This window comes from Heterodontus francisci, chromosome 1, assembly GCF_036365525.1.
Source record: "Heterodontus francisci isolate sHetFra1 chromosome 1, sHetFra1.hap1, whole genome shotgun sequence".
In the NCBI taxonomy this organism is placed as follows: domain Eukaryota; kingdom Metazoa; phylum Chordata; class Chondrichthyes; order Heterodontiformes; family Heterodontidae; genus Heterodontus; species Heterodontus francisci.
The window spans coordinates 246,930-268,495 of record NC_090371.1 but is presented as its reverse complement, the minus strand read 5'-3'; the positions used below and the strand labels follow the sequence as shown (position 1 = coordinate 268,495).

General features: G+C 45.1%; 1 protein-coding gene across 1 annotated transcript in view; it reads left to right on the top strand.

Moving 5' to 3' along the window:
- Positions 1 to 11,654, top strand: part of fbxo41 (F-box protein 41) — a 619,689-nt gene extending 608,035 nt beyond the window's left edge. The window contains exon 13 of the mRNA XM_068027311.1: positions 11,592 to 11,654. Coding sequence (XP_067883412.1) covers positions 11,592 to 11,654 — 63 coding nt within the window. The remainder of the gene's footprint in view (positions 1 to 11,591) is intronic.
- The last annotated feature ends 9,912 nt before the right edge of the window (positions 11,655 to 21,566 follow it).

Sequence of the window (21,566 nt, the reverse complement as noted above, 5' to 3'; positions counted from 1 at the left end):
GATTGAGGATTGGCTAACACACAGAAAGCAGAGAGTCGGGATTAATGGGTCTTTTTCAAGTTGGAAAGCCGTAACTAGTGGGGTGAACAAAGAACAAAGAACAAAGAAAATTACAGCACCGGAACAGGCCCTTCGGCCCTCCAAGCCTACGCCGCTCCAAATCCTCTATCTAAACCTGTCGCCTATTTTCGAAGGGTCTGTATCTCTTTACTTCCTGCCCATTCATGTATCTGTCTAGATAGATCTTAAAAGACGCTATCGTGCCCGCGTCTACCACCTCCGCTGGCAATGCGTTCCATGCACCCACCACCCTCTGCGTAAAGAAATTTCCACGCATATCCCCCCTAAACTTTTCCCCTTTCACTTTGAACTCGTGTCCCCTTGTAATTGAATCCCCCACTCTGGGAAAAAGCTTCTTGCTATCCACCCTGTCTATACCTCTCATGATTTTGTACACCTCAATCAGGTCCCCCCTCAACCTCCATCTTTCTAATGAAAATAATCCTAATCTACTCAACCTCTCTTCATAGCTAGCGCCCTCCATACCAGGCAACATCCTGGTGAACCTCCTCTGCACCCTCTCCAAAGCATCCACATCCTTTTGGTAATGTGGCGACCAGAACTGCACGCAGTATTCCAAATGTGGCCGAACCAAAGTCCTATACAACTGTAACATGACCTGCCAACTCTTGTACTCAATACCCCGCCCGATGAAGGAAAGCATGCCGTATGCCTTCTTGACCACTCTATTGACCTGCGTTGCCACCTTCAGGGAATAATGGACCTGAACACCCAAATCTCTCTGTACATCAATTTTCCCCAGGACTTTTCCATTTACTGCATAGTTCACTCTTGAATTGTATCTTCCAAAATGCATCACCTCGCATTTGCCCTGATTGAACTCCATCTGCCATTTCTCTGCCCAACTCTCCAGTCTATCTATATTCTGCTGTATTCTCTGACAGTCCCCTTCACTATCTGCTACTCCACCAATCTTAGTGTCGTCTGCAAGCTTGCTAATCAGACCACCTATACTATCCTCCAAATCATTTATGTATATCACAAACAACAGTGGTCCCAGCACGGATCCCTGTGGAACACCACTGGTCACACGTCTCCATTTTGAGAAACTCCCTTCCACTGCTACTCTCTGTCTCCTGTTGCCCAGCCAGTTCTTTATCCATCTAGCTAGTACACCTTGGACCCCATGCGCCTTCATTTTCTCCATCAGCCTACCATGGGGTACCTTATCAAACGCCTTACTGAAGTCCATGTATACGACATCTACAGCCCTTCCCTCATCAATCAACTTTGTCACTTCCTCAAAGAATTCTATTAAGTTGGTAAGACATGACCTTCCCTGCACAAAACCATGTTGCCTATCACTGATAAGCCCATTTTCTTCCAGATGGGAATAGATCCTATCCCTCAGTATCTTCTCCAGCAGCTTCCCTACCACTGACGTCAGGCTCACCGGTCTATAATTACCTGGATTATCCCTGCTACCCTTTAGCAATTCTCCAGTCCTCCGGGACTTCACCCGTGTTTAAGGATGCTGCAAAGATATCTGTTAAGGCCCCAACTATTTCCTCTCTCGCTTCCCACAGTAACCTGGGATAGATCCCATCCGGACCTGGGGACTTGTCCACCTTAATGCCTTTTAGAATACCCAACACTTCCTCCCTCCTTATGCCGACTTGACCTAGAGTAATCAAACATCTGTCCCTAACCTCAACATCCGTCATGTCCCTCTCCTCGGTGAATACCGATGCAAAGTACTCATTTAGAATCTCACCCATTTTCTCTGACTCCATGCATAACTTTCCTCCTTTGTCCTTGCTCTAGTTACCCTCTTGCTCCTTATATATGAATAAAAGGCTTTGGGATTTTCCTTAACCCTGTTTGCTAAAGATACTTCATGACCCCTTTTAGCCCTCTTAATTCCTCGTTTCAGATTGCGCCTACAATCCTGAAATTCTTTCAAAGCTTCGTCTTTCTTCAGCCGCCTAGACCTTATGTATGCTTCCTTTTTCATCTTAGCTAGTCTCACAATTTCACCTGTCATCCATGGTTCCCTAATCTTGCCATTTCTACCCCTCATTTTCACAGGAACATGTCTCTCCTGCACGCTAATCAACCTCTCTTTAAAAGCCTCCCACATATCAAATGTGGATTTACCTTCAAACAGCTGCTCCCAATCTACATTCCCCAGCTCCTGCCGAATTTTGGTATAGTTGGCCTTCCCCCAATTTAGCACTCTTCCTTTAGGACCACTCTCGTCTTTGTCCATGAGTATTCTAAAACTTACGGAATTGTGATCACTATTCCCAAAGTAGTCCCCTACTGAAACGTCAACCACCTGGCCGGGCTCATTCCCCAACACCAGGTCCAGTATGGCCCCTTCCCGAGTTGGACTATTTACATACTGCTCGAGAAAACCCTCCTGGATGCTCCTTACAAATTCTGCTCCATCTAGACCTCTAACACTAAGTGAATCCCAGTCAATGTTGGGAAAATTAAAATCTCCTATCACCACCACCCTGTTGCTCCTACAGCTTTCCATAATCTGTTTACATATTTGTACCTCTATCTCACGCTCCAAGGATCGGTCCTCGGGCCTCAACTATTTACTATCGATGTGAACGACTTGGGGGAAGGACAGAGTGTAATGTATCCAAATTTGCTGATGATACAAAAAAAGGTAGGAAGGCATGTTGTGATGAGGACACAAAGAATCTGCAAAGGGATATAGATGAGTTCAGTGAGTGGGCAAAAACTTGGCAGATGGAGTTCAATGTGGGAAAGTGTGAGGTCATCCACTTTGGGAGGCAGAATAAAAAGGCAGATTATTGTTTAGGTGGAGAAAGACTACAAAATACTGCAGTACAGAGGGATTTTTTTAAAAATTCATTCATGGATGTGGGCGACGCTGGCCAGGCCAGCATTTATTGCCCATCCCTAATTGCCCTTGAGAAGGTCGTGATGAGCTGCCTTCTTGAACCGCTGCAGTCCATGTGGGGTAGGGACACCCACAGTGCTGTTAGGAAGGGAGTTCCAGGATTTTAACCCAGTGACAGTGAAGGAATGGCGATGTAGTTCCAAGTCAGGATGGTGTGTGACTTGGAGGGGAACTTGCAGGTGGTGGTGTTCCAATGTATTTGCTGCCCTTGTCCTTCTAGTTGGTAGAGGTCGCGGGTTTGGAAGGTGCAGTCTAAGGAGCCTTGGTGCATTGCCGCAGTGCATCTTGTAGATGGTACACACTGCTGCCACTGTGCGTCGGTGGTGAAGGGAGTGAATGTTTGTAGATGGGGTGCCAATCAAGCGGGCTGCTTTGTCCTGGATGGTGTCGAGCTTCTTGAGTGTTGTTGGAGCTGCACCCATCCAGGCAAGTGGAGAATTTTCCATCACACTCCTGACTTGTGCCTTGTAGATGGTGGACAGGCTTTGGGGAGTCAGAAGGTGAGTTACTTGCCGCAGGATTCCTAGCCTCTGACCTGCTCTTGCAGTCACAGTATTTATATGGCGGCTCCAGTTCAGTTTCTGGTCAATGGTAGCCCCTAGGATGTTGATAGTGGGGGATTCAGCGATGGTAATGCTGTTGAATGTCAAGTGGAGATGGTTAGATTCTGTCTTGTTGGAGATGGTCATTGCCTGGCACGTGTGTGGCGCGAATGTTACGAACGGATATTGTCCAGGTCTTGCTGAATTTCTACACGGACTGCTTCAGTATCTGAGGAGTCACGAATGGTGCTGAACATTGTGCAATCATCAGCGAACATCCCCACTTCTGACCTTATGATTGAAGGATGGTCATTGATGAAGCAGCTGAGGATGGTTGGTCCCAGGACACTACCCTGAGGAACTCCTGCAGTGATGTCCTGGAGCTCCGATGATTGACCTCCAACAACCACAACCATCTTCCTTTACGCTCGGTATGACTCCAGCCAGTGGAGGGTTTTCCCCCTGATTCCCATTGACTCCAGTTTTGCTAGGGCTCCTTTATGCCATACTCGGTCAAATGCTGCCTTGATGTCAAGGGCAGTCACTCTCACCTCACCTCTTGAGTTCAGCCCTTTTGTCCATGTTTGAACCAAAGCTGTAATGAGGTCAGGAGCTGAGTGGCACTGGCAGGACCCAAACTGAGCGTCTCTGAGCAGGTTATTGCTAAGCAAGTGCCGCTTGATGGCACTGTTGATGACACCCTCAATCACTTTACTGATGATTGAGAGTAGGCTGATGGGGCGGTAATTGGCCGGGTTGGACTTGTCCTGCTTTTTGTGTACAGGACATACCTGGGCAATTTTCCACATTGCCGGGTAGATGCCAGTGTTGTAGCTGTACTGGAACAGCTTGGCTCGGGGCGCAGCAAGTTCTGGGGCACAGGTCTTCAGTACTATTGCCGGAATATTGTCAGGGCCCATAGCCTTTGCAGTATCCAGTGCCTTCAGTCGTTTGTTGATATCACATGGAGTGAATCGAATTGGCTGAAGTTTGGCATCTGTGATGCTGGGGACTTCAGGAGGAGGCCGAGATGGATCATCAACTCGGCACTTCTGGCTGAAGATTGTTGCAAATGCTTCAGCCTTATCTTTCGCACTGATGTGCTGGGCTCCCCCATCATTGAGGATGGGGATATTTGTGGAGCCACCTCCTCCGCTTAGTTGTTTAATTGTCCACCACCAATCACGGCTGGATGTGGCAGGACTGCAGAGCTTCGATCTGATCCGTTGATTATGGGATCGGTTAGCTCTGTCTATCTCATGCTGCTTACGCAGTCTGTCACGCAGATAGTCCTGGGTTGTAGCTTCACCAGGATTGATACCTCATTTTGAGGTATGCCTGGTGCTGCTCCTGGCATGCCCTCCTGCACTCTTCATTGAACCAGGGTTGGTCTCCTGGCTTGATGGTAATGGTGGAGTGGGGGATATGCCAGGCCATGAGGTTACAGATTGTGGTTGAGTACAATTCTGCTGCTGCTGATGGCCCACAGCGCCTCATGGATACCCAGTTTTGCATTGCTAGATCTGTTCGAAATCTATCCCATTTAGCACGGCGATAGTGCCACACAACACGACGGACAGTATCCTCAATGTGAAGGCGGGACTTCGTCTCCACAAGGACTGTGCGGTGGTCACTCCTACCAATACTAGGTGTTCTTGCACATGAAACACAAAAGATTAGCATGCAGGTGCAGCAAGTAATTAGGAAGGCAAATGGAATTTTTGCCTTTATTGCTAGGGGGTTGGAGTTTAAAAATAGGGAAGTCTTGTTACAACTGTACAGGGTGTTGGTGAGGCCACATCTAAATCTCCCTCTGCTCCCGCTGCTCTCTCTCCAGCCTCCGATACCTTGGTGCTTTTTAAATCTCCTTCTGCTCCCACTGCTCTCTCTTCAGACTTCGATTCCCCGGTGTTTTCTAAATCTCCCTCTGCTCCCGCTGCTCTCTCTCTCCGGCGTCCGATACCCCGGTGCTTTTTAAATCTCCACTCTGCTCCATCTGCTCTCTCTTCTGGTGGAGGCAGAAACCGTCATAACATTTTAAAAGTGCTTGGAAATGCACTTGAAGTGCCCTAACCTACACGGCTACACACCAAAAACTGGAAAGTTCCCTCCGCGACACCCTGGTCCACTCCTCCATTACTCCCACCACCTTGTCCCCTTACCGCGGCACCTTCCCCTGCAATCGCAGGAGGTGTAATACCTGCCCATTTACCTCCTCTCTCCTCACTATCCAAGGCCCCAACCACTCCTTTCAGGTGAAGCAGCGATTTACTTGTATTTCTTTCAACGTAGTATAATGTATTCGCTGCTCGCAGTGTGGTCTCCACTGTATTGGGGAGACCAAACGGAAACTGGGTGACCGCTTTACGGAAAGCCTCTGCTCTGTCCGAAAGCATGACCCCGAGCTTCCGGTTGCTGGCCATTTCAACACACCCCCCTGTTCACATCTCTGTCCTGGGATTGCTGCAGTTTTCCAGTGAACATCAACGCAAGCTCAAGGAACAGCATCTCATTTACCGATTCGGCACGCTACAGCCTGCCGGACTGAACATTGAGTTCAATACTTTCAGAGCATGACAGGCCCTAAATGTTACTTTTATCTTTAGTTATTTTTTATTTTATGTTTTGTGTTCATTTTATTTTAGTTTGTTCAGTTTGTTCCTACTGTGCCTACCCACAAATATCAGCACGCAAATATCATACCAGAAATGTTGGGGAACACAGGGCTTAGTGAGAGAGAGGAACTTAAAGAAATGGTGTTGGGGAAATTGATGGGATTGAAGGCCGATAAATCCCCAGGGCATGATGGTATGCATCCCAGAGTATTTAAGGAAGTGGCCCGAGAAATAGTGGATACATTGGTGGTCATCTTCCAAGATTCTTTAGACTCTGGAACAGTTCCTGCAGATTGGACGGTAGCTAATGTAACCCTGCTATTTAAAAAGGGAGGCAGAGAGAAAACAGGGAATTGTAGACCAGTCAGCCTGACGTCGGTAGTGGGGAAAATTCTGGAGTCCATTTATCAAAGATTTTATAGCAGAGCACTTGGAGAACAGTGGTAGAATCGGGCAGAGTCAGCATGGATTTACGAAAGGGAAATCGTGCTTGACAAATCTACGAGAATTCTTTGAGCATGTAACTAGTAGAGTTGATGAGGGGGAGCCAGTGGATGTGGTTTATTTGGACTTTCAGAAGGCTTTCGACAAAGTCCCACATAAGAGATTAGCGTGTAAAATTAAAGCGTATGGGATTGGGGGTAGTGTATTGCGATGGATAGAAAATTGGTTGGCGGACAGGAAACAAAGAGTAGGGATAAATGGGTCTTTTTCCGAGTGGCAGGCAGTGACTAGTGGGGTACCGCAGGGATCAGTGCTAGGACACCAACTATTTTCACAATATATATCAATGATTTAGATGAGGGAACTAAATGTAATATCTCCAAATTTGCAGATGACACAAAATGGGTGGGAGGGTGAGTTGTGAGGAGGATGCAGAGAGGCTTCAGGGTGATTTGGACAAGTTGAGTCAGTGGGCTAATGCATGGCAGATGCAGTATAATATGGATAAATGTGAGGTTATCCACTTTGGTAGCAAAAACAGGAAGGCAGATTATGAAGAAGGGTCACTGACCTGAAACATTAACTCTGCTTCTCTCTCCACAGATGCTGCCAGACCTGCTGAGTATTTCCAGCATTTCCTGTTTTTATTATCGGCAGATTATTATCTGAATGGCTATAAACTGAGAGAGGGGAATATGCAGCGAGACCTGGGTGTTCTTGCACACCAGTCGCTGAAGGTAAGCATGCAGGTGCAACAGCCAATAAAAAAGGCAAATGGTATGTTGGCCTTCATAGCGAGTGGATTCGAGTACAGGAGCAAGGATGTCTTGCTGCAATTATACAGGGTCTTGGTGAGGCCACACCTGGAATATTGTGTGCAGTTTTGGTCTCCTTATCTGAGAAAGGATGTTCTTGCTATGGAGGGAGTGTATCGAAGGTTTACCAGACTGATTCCTGGGATGGCGGGACTGACATATGAGGAGAGATTGAGTCGGTTAGGATTATATTCGCTGGAGTTCAGAAGAGTGAGGGGGAATCTCATAGAAACCTATAAAATTCTAACAGAACTTGAGAGAGTAGATGCAGGAAGGATGTTCCCAATGGTGGGGGAGTCCAGAATCAGGGGTCACAGTCTAAGGATAAGGGGTAAACCTTTCAGGACTGAGATGAGGAGAAATTTCTTCACCCAGAGAGTGGTAAGCCTGTGGAATTCGCTACCACAGAAAGCAGTTGAGGCCAAAACATTGTCTGTTTTCAAAAAGGAATTAGATATGGCTCTTGCGTCTAAAGGGGTCAAAGGGTATGGGGGGAAAGCCGGAACAGGCTACTGAGTTGGATGATCAGCCATGATCATAATGAATGGTGGAGCAGGCTTGAAGGGCCAAATGGCCTACTCCTGCTCCTATTTTCTATGTTTCTATGTTACCCATTGTTTATTTTCATGTTTGTGCTTGTGGTTGTTCAGTTTTCAGTCCATTAACACCCTATCTGTACTAATGCTTTGTCTTTCAGCTTATCCGATCAACACCTCTTTTGTTATCTCTTGCTCCACCCCTGCTTCACTTGCTTAAAATCTTTTACATTTCTTATATCTGCCAGTTCTGTAGAAGAGTCACTGACCTGAACCGTTAACACTGCTTCTTTCTCCACAGATGCTGCCAGACCTGCTGAGTTTTTCCAGCATTTCTTGTTTTTATTTCAGATTTCCAGCATCCGCAGTATTTTGCTTTTATTATACTGGAAAGTAGGATTAGGCTGGATGGCTATTTGTTGGCTGGCACAGGAATGATGGGCCAAATAACCACTTTCCGTGCTGTAAATTTTGATGATTCAGTGATTTTGTGACCGGATGAGATGCATCCAAGGATACTGAGGGAAGTAAGGGTGGAAATTGCAGAGGCACTGGCCACAATGTTCCAATCCTTCTTAGATACAGGGTGGTGCCCTTGTTCAAAAAAGTGTGTAAGGACAAGCCCAGCAACGACAGGCCAGTCAGTTTAACCTCAGTGGTGGGAAAGATGTAGAAACTGGGACAAAATTAACAGTCACATGGACAAATGTGGATTAATTAAGGAAATTCACGTTGGGCCAAAGGGCCTGTTTCTGTGCTGTTTAACTCTATGACTCTATGAAAGCCAGCATGGATTTGTTAAAGACAAGTCGTGTTTAATTGATTTAATTCGCCGGTTGCTCCGGTTTCCTCCCACTGCCAAAGACTTGCAGGTGATAGGTAAATTGGCCATTGTAAATTGCCCCTAGTGTAGGTAGGTGGTAGGGAATATGGGATTACTGTAGGGTTAGTATAAATGGGTGGTACTTGGTCGGCACAGACTCGGTGGGCCGAAGGGCCTGTTTCAGTGCTGTATCTCTAAATAAAATTAAATAAAATAAAATTGAGTTTTTCAGTGAAGTAACGGAGAAGGTTGATGATGGTAATGCATTTGATGTGGTGTACATAGATTTCCAAAAGGCGTTTGATAAATTGCTACATAACAGGCTTGTTGTAAAGCTGAAGCCCATGGCAGAAAAATGACAGTGGCAGCATGGGTGCAAAGTTGGCTGAGTGACAGGAAATAGAGAGCAGTGGTGAACACTTGTTTTTCAAAATGAAGGAAGGTATAGAGCGGTGTTCCCCAGGGGTCAGTATTAGGACTCCTATTTTTCTTGATCTATATTAATGACCTAGACTTGGGTGTGTGGGGCTCAGTTGCAAAATTTGCAAATGACGCAAAAGATGGATGTATTGTGAACAGTGAGGAGCATAGTAATAGACCTCAAGAGGACATTGTCAGGCTGGTAGAATGGGAAGAGTCGTGGCAGATTAAATTTAATGCTGAGAAGTCTGAAGTGATACATTTTGGTAGGAAGAGTGAGGAGAGGCAATATAAAAAAATACAATTATGGAGTGCAGGAGCAGAGAGACTTCGGGATATATAGAGTCATAAATCGTTGAAGGTGGCAGGACAGGTTGAGAAAGCGGTTCATAAGGCATACGGGATCACAGAATAATACAGTGCAGAAGAGGCCCTTCGGCCCATCGAGTCTGCACCGATGCATTAAAACACCTGACCTGTCTACCTAATCCCATTTGCCAGCACTTGACCCAAGAACAAAGAACAAAGAAAATTACAGCACAGGAACAGGCCCTTCGGCCCTCCAAGCCTGCGCCGATCCAGATCCTCTATCTAAACATGTCGCCTATTTTCTAAGGGTCTGTATCTCTTTTCTTCCTGCCCATTCATGTATCTGTCTAGATACATCTTAAAAGACGCCATCGTGCCCGCATCTACCACCTCCGCTGGCAACGCGTTCCAGGCACCCACCACCCTCTGCGTAAAGAACTTTCCACGCATATCCCCCCTAAACTTTTCCCCTTTCACTTTGAACTCGTGTCCTCTAGTAATTGAATCCCCCACTCTGGGAAAAAGCCTCTTGCTATCCACCCTGTCTATACCTCTCATGATTTTGTACACCTCAATCAGGTCCCCCCTCAACCTCCGTCTTTCTAATGAAAATAATCCTAATCTACTCAACCTCTCTTCATAGCTAGCACCCTCCATACCAGGCAACATCCTGGTGAACCTCCTCTGCACCCTCTCCAAAGCATCCACATCCTTTTGGTAATGTGGCGACCAGAACTTCTTCGGAAGAAGAAGGGTCACTGACCCGAAACGTTAACTCTGTTTCTCTTTCCACAGATGCTGCCAGACCTGCTGAGTGATTCCAACATTTCTTGTTTTTGTCCCTGTGGAACACCACTGGTCACACGTCTCCATTTTGAGAAACTCCCTTCTACTGCTACTCTCTGTCTCCTGTTGCCCAGCCAGTTCTTTATCCATCTAGCTAGTACACCTTGGACCCCATGCGCCTTCACTTTCTCCATCAGCCTGCCATGGGGAACCTTATCAAACGCCTTACTGAAGTCCATGTATATGACATCGACAGCCCTTCCCTCATCAATCAACTTTGTTACTTCCTCAAAGAATTCTATTAAGTTGGTAAGACATGACCTTCCCTGCACAAAACCATGTTCCCTATCACTGATAAGCCCATTTTCTTCCAAATGGGAATAGATCCTATCCCTCAGTATCTTCTCCAGCAGCTTCCCTACCACTGACGTCAGGCTCACCGGTCTATAATTACCTGGATTATCCCTGCTACCCTTCTTAAACAAGGGGACAACATTAGCAATTCTCCAGTCCTCCGGGACCTCACCCGTGTTTAAGGATGTTGCAAAGATATCTGTTAAGGCCCCAACTATTTCCTCTCTCGCTTCCCTCAGTAACCTGGGATAGATCCCATCCGGACCTGGGGACTTGTCCACCTTAATGCCTTTTAGAATACCCAACACTTCCTCCCTCCTTATGCCGACTTGACCTAGTGTGATCAAACATCTGTCCCTAACCTCAACATCCGTCATGTCCCTCTCCTCGGTGAATACCGATGCAAAGTACTCATTTAGAATCTCACCCATTTTCTCTGACTCCACGCATAACTTTCCTCCTTTGTCCTTGAGTGGGCCAATCCTTTCTCTAGTTACCCTCTTGCTCCTTATATATGAATAAAAGGCTTTGGGATTTTCCTTAACCCTGTTTGCTAAAGATATTTCATGACCCCTTTTAGCCCTCTTAATTCCTCGTTTCAGATTGCGCCTACAATCCCGATATTCTTTCAAAGCTTCATCTTCGAGGAGGAATGTCTTCTCTCAGAAGGTCGTGAATCTTTGGAATTCTCTACGCCAGAGAACTTTGGTGGCTGGGTTATTTAAGGCTGAGACAGACAGATTTTTGAACTATAGGGGAGTCAAGAGTTAGGGGAACAGGCAGCAAAGTGAAGTTAAGGCCAAGGTCAGATCAGCTACAATCTTATTGAATGGCAGAGCAGGCTCAAAAGGCTGTGTGGCCTACTCCTGCTCTTATTTCTTATGCTTTTATGTCAAAGCTTGTCCTGATTAGATACTATGAGGTTCTTTTTACATGCTTTACAGTTCACTGCTTTGACAATTATACTTTTCTTGTTTAAATCCATTAGGCTCTGAAGAAAAGGCCTGGCTTTTCAAAAATTCTTCATATCAAAGCGGAAAGTGTTTGTTGAAATTTACAAAAACAGACTGAAGCAATCTCAACTGAAACCATCACTCAGACAGAAATGTGCCACTTACTGAAAACACATTTTACAGAAAATAGTCTTTTTTCTGTTTCAGTTGAAAGGAAATGTTTGATCAGAAAGAGAAGTTAATAGAGCTGTATCAAAGGCCGAATGCAGCTCAGCTATACCAGTGCAGCAGCCATCATTAAGCCAATGAACCTGTCGGCTACATCAAACCAACTAACCACTAATATAAAAATATGGAATTAAACCAACTATCTGCAATAAGACATATTGGAACCATCCATTTACACCTATTATCTAATCAAGTGAGCCAACATTAAACCAAGTCATGTGTCATTTGGACGGTTTGTGTTAGAACCAGAATCAAGCCAAGTAGCTTCTCAATGAGGCATCCTATAAAGGAGCAACATTAATTCACCCACTGAAACCATCTGTGTTGAAACTATGAATGGATCCAACACTAAATCAACTGATGTTTCAGTGTGACACTCTGTAATGTAGCCATTATCAAACCATACAACTACTGAGTGGAAAGGAACGATTAGAAAGACACAGATTCTTCAATCTTGACAGGGTACCTTATAGAAGTGTGTAACATATGAAATGAAATGAAACTACAGTTGCAGGACAAGGGAGACCTGAAGGTACGATCTGATAAAAAGCAACATAGGATTGCGGTCAGAAAGCGGTTCTTCACACAGTGATTCATTCAAGACATGGACTTCTGGGCACAGGACTGAAAGCCAGTTGCAAACAAAAGTAAAATAGTGTGGATGATGAAAAGCAGAAACAAAAACAGAAAATTCTGGAAATACTCCAGTTCAGGCAGCAGCTGTGGAGAGAAAAAGAGTTAACGCTTCAGGTTTGTGTGACCTTTCATCAGACCTTTTGCCAGTTCTAAGTATTTCCAGCATTTTCTGTGTTATGTTTCAGAAAGCCAGTTACGTGATGTGTTGGTGGGACATATAGAATGATGAGCTAGATGGACCAAAATACCACATTTGTTATGTTTATCTTTGTGAGACATTCGAAGAGGCTTTTAGCAAATACAAGAAGAGCAAATCAATGGAAGCATTAGTGGAGTATAGAAAGTGTAGGATGGAGCTCAAGAAAGCAATTAGGAGAGCAAAGAGGGGATATGAGAAAGCTCTGGCTGGTAAAAGTAGGGAAAATCCCAAGATGTTCTATAAGTATATCAATGGGAAGAGGATAACCAGGGAATGAGTAGGACCCATTAGGGACCAAGGGGGAAATTTGTGGGTGGAGCCAGAGGACATTGGTAGGGTGTTGAACGAATACTTCACATCTGTCTTCACCCAAGAGAAAGAGGATGCAGATATGGAACTTAGAGAGAGAGAGACTGTGACGTTCTTGAGCAAATTGTCATAGGGAGTGAAAAGGTATTGGAGGTTTTGGAAGGCTTAAAAGTGGACAAATCTCCAGGTCCGGACGATTTGTGTCCCAGGATGCTGTGGGAGGCGAGGGGCTCTGACCCTAATTTTTAATTCCTCTCTGGCCACGGGGGAGGTGCCAGAGGACTGGAGAACAGCTAATGTGGTCCCACTATTTAAGAAAGGTTGTAGAGATAAGCCAGGGAACTACAGACCAGTGAGTCTCACGTCAGTGGTAGGGAAACTATTGGAGAAAATTCTGAAGGAGAGAATCTATCACCACTTGGAGAGGCAAAATTTGATTAGGAATAGTCAGCAGAGGGAGGTCATGCCTAACAAATTTGATTGAATTTTTTGAGCATGTGACCAGGTGTGTAGATGAGGGTAGTGCAGTTGATGTAGTTTACATGGACTTCAGCAAAGCCTTTGACAAGGTCCCACATGGGAGACTTATCAAGAAAGCAAATGCACATGGGATACAAGGTAACTTGATAAGGTGGATTCAAAATTGGCTTAGCTGTAGGAGACAGAGAGTGATGACAGACGGCTGTTTTAGTGACTGGAAGCCAGTGTCCAGTGGCGTACCACAGGGATCTGTGCTGGGTCCCCTATTGTTTGTCATTTATATAAACGACATAGATGACTATGTGGGGGGTAGGATCAGTAAGTTCGCGGATGATACAAAGATTGGCCGAGTGGTTAACAGTGAGGTGGAGTGTCTTAGGTTACAGGAAGATATAGACGGGATGGTCAAATGGGCAGAAAAGTGGCAGATGGAATTTAACGCTGAAAGGTGTGAGGTGATACACTTTGGAAGGAGTAATGTGACACGGAAGTATTCAATGAATGGCCTGACACTGGGAAGTTCCGAGGAACAAAGGGACCTTGGTGTGTTTTTCCATAGATCTCTGAAGGCAGAAGGGCAGGTTAACAGGGTGGTGAAAAAGGCATGTGGGACACTTGCCTTTATCAATCGAGGCATAGATTACAAAAGCAGGGAGGTCATGTTGGAGTTGTACAGAACTTTGCTAAGGCCACAGCTGGAGTACTGTGTGCAATTCTGGCCTGGGTTGTTTTCACTGAAGCAGAGAAGACTGAGGGGTGACCTGATTGAGGTGTACAAGATTATGAGGGACATGGACAGGGTGGATAGGGAGCAGCTGTTCCCCTTAGTTGAAGGGTCAGTTACGAGGGGTCACAAGTTTAAGGTGAGGGGCGGGAGGTTTAAGGGGGATTTGAGGAAGAACCTTTTTACCCAGAGGGTGGTGACGTTTTGGAATGCCATGCCTGGGAGGGTGGTAGAGGCGGGTTGCCTCACATCCTTTAAAAAGTACCTGGATGAGCACTTGGCACGTCATAACATTCAAGGCTATGGGCCAAGTGCTGGCAAATGGGATTAGGTAGACAGGTCAGGTGTTTTAATGCATCAGTGCAGACCCGATGGGCCGAAGGGCCTCTTCTGCACTGTATTATTCTGTGATTCTGTGAAAATGGAACAACCTTTGAACCAATGACCATTCAAGTGAGACTGCATTTAATGGAAACAATATCCAAGTGACCCCTCTGTGAATCACATTATTAACACTGGAACCATTTGTAATGCAGGCTGTTTTCACTGGTCCTGTAAGCCTCATTATCAGTATGGTTACAAATCCTCAGTCACTGGCTATGATGTGGGAAGGGATGATGCTAACCTCTTACAGCTGCCTTTCTTTTATAGAAGGTTTCATGTCACCCATTCTGATCATGGTTTCTCCTCTTATATTCAGTCTAAGATGAAATTATATTTTAGTCATGAAGGCATCAATGTGCTGTGAAAATATATTTTCTGAGCTTCTGCATAAACTTTTATTTGAAAAACAAACTAAATTTCATAGAGCAGGAGGAGAAGCAATAGTCAGAATTGATACTACATGAGCTCTTGTTAAGGGAAAGGGAAGCAGTTACAAGAGGCAGTGTAGAATTGTGTGGTGAAGTGACCCTTTATCAAACCAAGTGAGCCACCATAGAGCGAGCCTTACTAAACTTTTTACCAAATTGTTAAAATCAGCTTTTCAGACAGTAAAACCTTTACTAAGAAGGTCGTCCTTCAATTGATTATCTTTCATATAAAAGCATTTGACCAACCAATTAGAGGGCTCTAAACTCAAGCCAGCTCTCCCAACTAATAAGAATTCTATTTCTGAAGGCACTACTACATAATCTTGGGAAGAATTGTCCTGTCTGACCTTCTAAATCTCAGACCCATGGAAGCCCTTCATGACAAATTAGCTCTATCTCTTTCAGTTAAACCAATAAAACCACTCTGTATGTCATCATCTGTCCGAGCACTAAAGCAGGTGATCAGATTCTTTTTTGTTGAAACTGGTTTCCTATTAAATTTGAGATATGAAGCTGCTAAAAAGCCAAACAAGTCTGTATCTAATATGTAGAATAGGCAGTGACATGGGGGGGGGTCAGGGCGGGTTGGGCATTGTAAAACATTATCTCACAGTTTCTTCATGGCGTTAATATATTTCAGATTACTCGGAGAATGTCATTGGCCATCCAAGCCCTATATCATTGGCCCTCCAAGCCCTAATGTCGTTGGCCCGGCACACCCCAATATCATTAGCCTTCCATATCCCAATAGCATTGGCCCTGCAAGCTCCAGTATCATTGGCCCTGCAAACCACAGTATCAGTTGGTATTGTTACAAATTCTCACTCACTTTTGTGATATATTATGGTGGAGTTTGATTCCTAGAATAAAATTAATCAGTAAATATCATGTGCCAATAATTCCAAAGCCAAAATAATCACCTTACATATTAGGTACATGAACACCTGCATTAAATCAAATGTGCACCTTCAGTAAATCATTCTGTTAAATGTACAACTGCAAATTGAACCGGCAAAATTTGTTGGAAGTGGAAATAAATATTAATTGTACTGTACAAACCCATTATATTCACAGCCCAACATAGTGTAATGTGCAAGGTATATCATGTTCACAGTGAAACATTCAGTAATGCAGCTGTGTGCTCCATTAGTATAAACTGTGCCCTCTATGATCATGAAGAAACTGCATTATGCAAAGCCCATTGCAATCATGACCCGAGATACGAAACTAGCTCTTACAGGTTCTACAATTAACATTGCATCATGATGTAAAGACATTTGAGGTATAATAATTGTTCTGATTAGTGGGATGCCACTGACTGGTTTTGTGTAAATGTATTGCATGTGCCAAGTGAGAGTCTGATGCATTTATTCTGTTGATATAATTATTACCAGTGTAAACTGACAGTGTCGGAGCTGTGCCAATCTGTCCAGGATACCCCCCACAAATGTGACTTGTTGTAAAGATATATTGTTTAGTTAAGTATTTACATGTTGGGGGTAATATTAGTAGGCTGGTAAAATGTTATTTATATGTTGTAGGAATAGATCTAACTTTTATAAATATATATATATATATATATATTTAACCTTCTTCAGTCAATAGTTGAAAATGGAAATATCAGTATGAAAAGCCCTGAGGTTTAAATATTTATAAATGTGGTAGGACGGAATTCAGAGACTTGAGAAATCAAAGGTCAACAAGATATATTTATTTGTTGTGTAAGATTCTATTGCTGACATGCTCACATCGCTGTCTCTTTCTCTCTCTATGTCTGTCTCTCTCTCTCTATATCTCCCACTCTCTGGACGGAATCTTCTGCACTTAGAATATTCTCGGGCATTGGGACAATTTGCGGGTCCCAAGCTCAATTGTGTCTGTGTTCTGCCCACCTCCTTGATCTTCCCGGAAGGGCCATTAAGAGGCCATCTCCGCGTTCGCAGTCCAATTAAGGATGGTGGGCGGTTTTCCAAGGTGGGAGGCCTAGTCAGAGGACCCAAAGATGTGGATGGCTGGCAGCCCAATCGGGAGAGGTAGGCATTGCTGAAGCATATTGGAGGCAGCAAGGACACCCCAAGATGGAAACACTCCCTGAAGCCATATGGACATTTAGAAATGAAGAATGCCTCAGTGTGGCAGGAAGCCTCTCCACAGGATTGCATGTGGTTGCAGCTGTGGCCCTCTGATCCTGCAGCTGCAGGATTGGGGGGATTAAGAGGAGGCGTCGATGATCGCCGACCCCACCCGCCCTGCCACCGGGAGGCCGTCTACAGGTACCTGTTGGCGGAAGACCTGTCTGTCAGCAGGAAGCTCGTGGCGGCAACAGCATCTTGCCCCCAATTAGTTCCTCGTGCCCTTAATAGGCTGCTCGCCACTAGCAGGCGGTTAGCCGCTGACCATCAGAAAGATCGTTCGGAGGTGGGAATGCATCAGGGAGTGATCTGATGCTCCCAGTCGTACCTTCAAACCTGCCTCCACAGGGCCAGGAAGATTCCACCCCTCTCTGTTTTTCTCTCTCTCTCTCTTTGTTGGCATGTTTAAAGCACAGTTTTTAAAAAAGAATAGTATTTTTCAATGTGGTTATGGGTGTTAATATTGCAATATTTCAAACTATTCAATGTTTGTATTCGAGCTGCAGATTTGCAGCTGAACCTCACTAAGTGGTTTTGATGCTGTTATTCCATCATTGATCTTGAATTGTCCTAGGCTGTCAAGCATCAAGTTTTTCTTTATTCGTTCATGGGATATGGGCATCCTTGACAAGGCCAGAATTTGTTGCCCATCCCTAATTGCCCTTGAGAAGGTGGTGGTGACACTTTTTTGAAGCACTGCAGCCCATGTGGTGTAGGTATTACCCGCAATGCTGTTAGGAAGGGAGGATTTTGACTAACAATGATAAAGGAATGTCGATATAGTTCCAAGTTAGGATGATGGGGAGCTTGCAGATGGTGGTGTTCCCGTGCATCTGCAACTCTTGTTCTTCTAGGTGGTAGAGGTCGCAGGTTTGGAAGGTGCTGTTGAAGGAGCCTTTGTTAGTTTCTGCAGTGCATCTTATAGATGGTACACACTGCAGTCACGGTGCACTGGTGGTGGGGGAAGCAAATGTTTCAGGTGGTGGATGGGGTGCCGATTAGTTGAGCTGCTTTGTCTTGGATGGTGTCAAGCTTCTTGAATGTTGTTGGAGCTGCACCCATCCAGACAAGTGGAGAGTATTCCATCACATTCCTGACTTGTGCTTGGTGGACAGGCATTGAGGAGACTTACTCACTGCAAAATTCCCAGCTTCTGACCTGCTTTTGTAGCCGCAGCATTTATGTGGATGGTCCAGTTCCGTTTCTGGTCAATGGTGACCCCCAGGATGTTGATAGTGGGGGATTCAGTGATGGTAATGCCATTGAACATCAAGGAGAAATGGTTAGATTCTCTCCTGTTTGAGATGGTCATTGCCTGCACTTGTATGGCACGAATGTTACTTGCCACTTATCAGCCCAAGCCTGAATGTTGTCTAGGTCTGGGCATAGAATGCATCAGTATCTGAGAAGTTGTGAATGGTACTGAACACTGTGCAATTATCAGTGAACATCCTCACTTTTGACCTTATGATGGAGGGAAGGCTATTGATGAAGTAGCTGAAGATGATTGGGCCTAGGACACTACCCTGAGGTTTGATGTAAAGCGCAGTTACTCTGACCCTACCTTTGGAATTCAGCTCTTTCATCCACGTTTGGACCAAGGCAATAATGGAGCCGTGTGTCTTGATGGAACCCAAACTGGGCACTGGTGAGCAGGTTATTGCTGAGTAAATACTGCTCGATACCATTGTTGATGACACCTTCCATCAATTTTCTGATAATTGACTGGATTGGGTTTGTCGTGCTTTTTGTGGGAAATTTTCAACTTTACCAGGAAGATGCCAGTGTTATAGCTGTACTGGAACATTTTGGCTAGCTAGTTCTGGAGCACAAGTCTTCAGCACCACAGCAGGGTTGTCAGGGTCTGTAGCCTTTGCTGTATCCAGTGAGCTCAGCTGTTTCTTGATATCATGTGGAATGAATCGAATTGGCTGAAGACTAGCATCTATGATGGTGGGGATCTCAGGAGGAGGACCATAAGAAATAGGAGCAGGAATAGGCCATTCAGTCCTTCGAGCCTGCTCTACCATTCAATGTGATCATGGCTGATCTACCATTTTCCAGCAATATCCCCATAACCCTCGATGTTTTTAATATGTAGAACTTTATCAATCTCAGTCTTGAACATAGAAACAGGAGTAGGCCATTCAGCCCATTGAACCTGCTCCGCCATTCAATACGATCATGGTTGATTATCCACTTCAAAGCCTTTTTTCCACACTATCCCTGTATCCCTTTATGTCATTGGTACTTAGAAATCTGTCAATCTCTGCTTTAAACATACTCAATGACTGAGCTTCCACAGCCCTCTGGGGTGGAAAATTCCAAAGATTTACAACCCTCTGAGTAAAGAAATTTCTCTTCATCTCAGTCCTAAGTGGCTTCCCCTTATTTTGAAATTGTGTCCCCTGATTCTAGACTCCCCAACCAGGGGAAACATCTTACCTGCATCGACCCTGTCAATTCCTTTAAGTATTTTGTAGGTTTCAATGAGATCACCTCGTTCTTTGAAACTCTAGAGAATACACGCCCAGTTTCCCCAATCTCTTCATAAGACGTTCACCGAGGAGAGGGACATGACGGATGTTGAGGTTAGGAACAGATGTTTGATTACTCTAGGTCAAGTCGGCATAAGGAGGGAGGAAGTGTTGGGTATTCTAAAGGGCATTAAGGTGGACAAGTCCCCAGGTCCGGATGGGATCTATCCCAGGTTACTGAGGGAAGCGACAGAGGAAATAGCTGGGGCCTTAACAGATATCTTTGCAGCATCCTTAAACACGGGTGAGGTCCCGGAGGACGGGAGAATTGCTAATGTTGTCCCCTTGTTTAAGAAGGGTAGCAGGGATAATCCAGGTAATTATAGACCGGTGAGCCTGACGTCAGTGGTAGGGAAGCTGCTGGAGAAGATACTGAGGGATAGGATCTATTCCCATTTGGAAGAAAATGGGCTTATCAGTGATAGGCAACATGGTTTTGTGCAGGGAAGGTCATGTCTTACCAACTTAATAGAATTCTTTGAGGAAGTCACAAAGTTGATTGATGAGGGAAGGGCTGTAGATGTCATATACATGGACTTCAGTAAGGCGTTTGATAAGGTTCCCCATGGTAGGCTGATGGAGAAAGTGAAGGCGCATGGGGTCCAAGGTGTACTAGCTAGATGGATAAAGAACTGGCTGGGCAACAGGAGACAGAGAGTAGCAGTAGAAGGGAGTTTCTCAAAATGGAGATGTGTGACCAGTGGTGTTCCACAGGGATCCGTGCTGGGACCACTGTTGTTTGTGATATACATTAATGATTTGGAGGAAAGTATAGGTGGACTGATTAGCAAGTTTGCAGACGACACTAAGATTGGTGGAGTAGCAGATAGTGAAGGGGACTGTCAGAGAATACAGCAGAATATAGATAGATTGGAGAGTTGGGCAGAGAAATGGCAGATAGAGTTCAATCAGGGCAAATGCGAGGTGATGCATTTTGGAAGATCCAATTCAAGAGTGAACTATACAGTAAATGGAAAAGTCCTGGGGAAAATTGATGTCCAGAGAGATTTGGGTGTTCAGGTCCACTGTTCCCTGAAGGTGGCAACGCAGGTAAATAGAGTGGTCAAGAAGGCATACGGCATGCTTTCCTTCATCGGACGGGGTATTGAGTACAAGAGTTGGCAGGTCATGTTACAGTTGTATAGGACTTTGGTTCGGCCACATTTGGAATACTGCGTGCAGTTCTGGTCGCCACATTACCAAAAGGATGTGGATGCTTTGGAGATGGTGCAGAGGAGGTTCACCAGGATGTTGCCTGGTATGGAGGGCGCTAGCTATGAAGAGAGGTTGAGTAGATTAGGATTATTTTCATTAGAAAGACGGAGGTTGAGGGGGGACCTGATTGAGGTGTACAAAATCATGAGAGGTATAGACAGGGTGGATAGCAAGAGGCTTTTTCCCAGAGTGGGGGATTCAATTACTAGAGGACACGAGTTCAAAGTGAAAGGGGAAATGTTTAGGGGGGATATGCGTGGAAAGTTCTTTACGCAGAGGGTGGTGGGTGCCTGGAACGCGTTGCCAGCGGAGGTGGTAGATGCGGGCACGATGGCGTCTTTTAAGATGTATCTAGACAGACACATGAATGGGCAGGAAGAAAAGAGATACAGACCCTTAGAAAATAGGCGACATGTTTAGATAGCGGATCTGGATCGGCGCAGGCTTGGAGGGCCGAAGGGCCTGTTCCTGTGCTGTAATTTTCTTTGTTCTTTGTTCTTTGACAGTCCTGCCATCTTGGGAACAAGTCTGGTGAACCTTCATTGCACTCCCTCTATGGCAATAATATCCTTCCTGAGGTAAGGGGACCAAAACTGCACACAGTTCTCCAGGTGCGGTTTAACCAAGGTTCTATACAATTGAAGCAAGTCTTCTCTGAAGTCGTGCATTCCAAATCCCAAGTTCAAAGACTCAAGCCCCTGTTCCAAGCTGACACTTCAATGCAGTACTAAGGGAGTG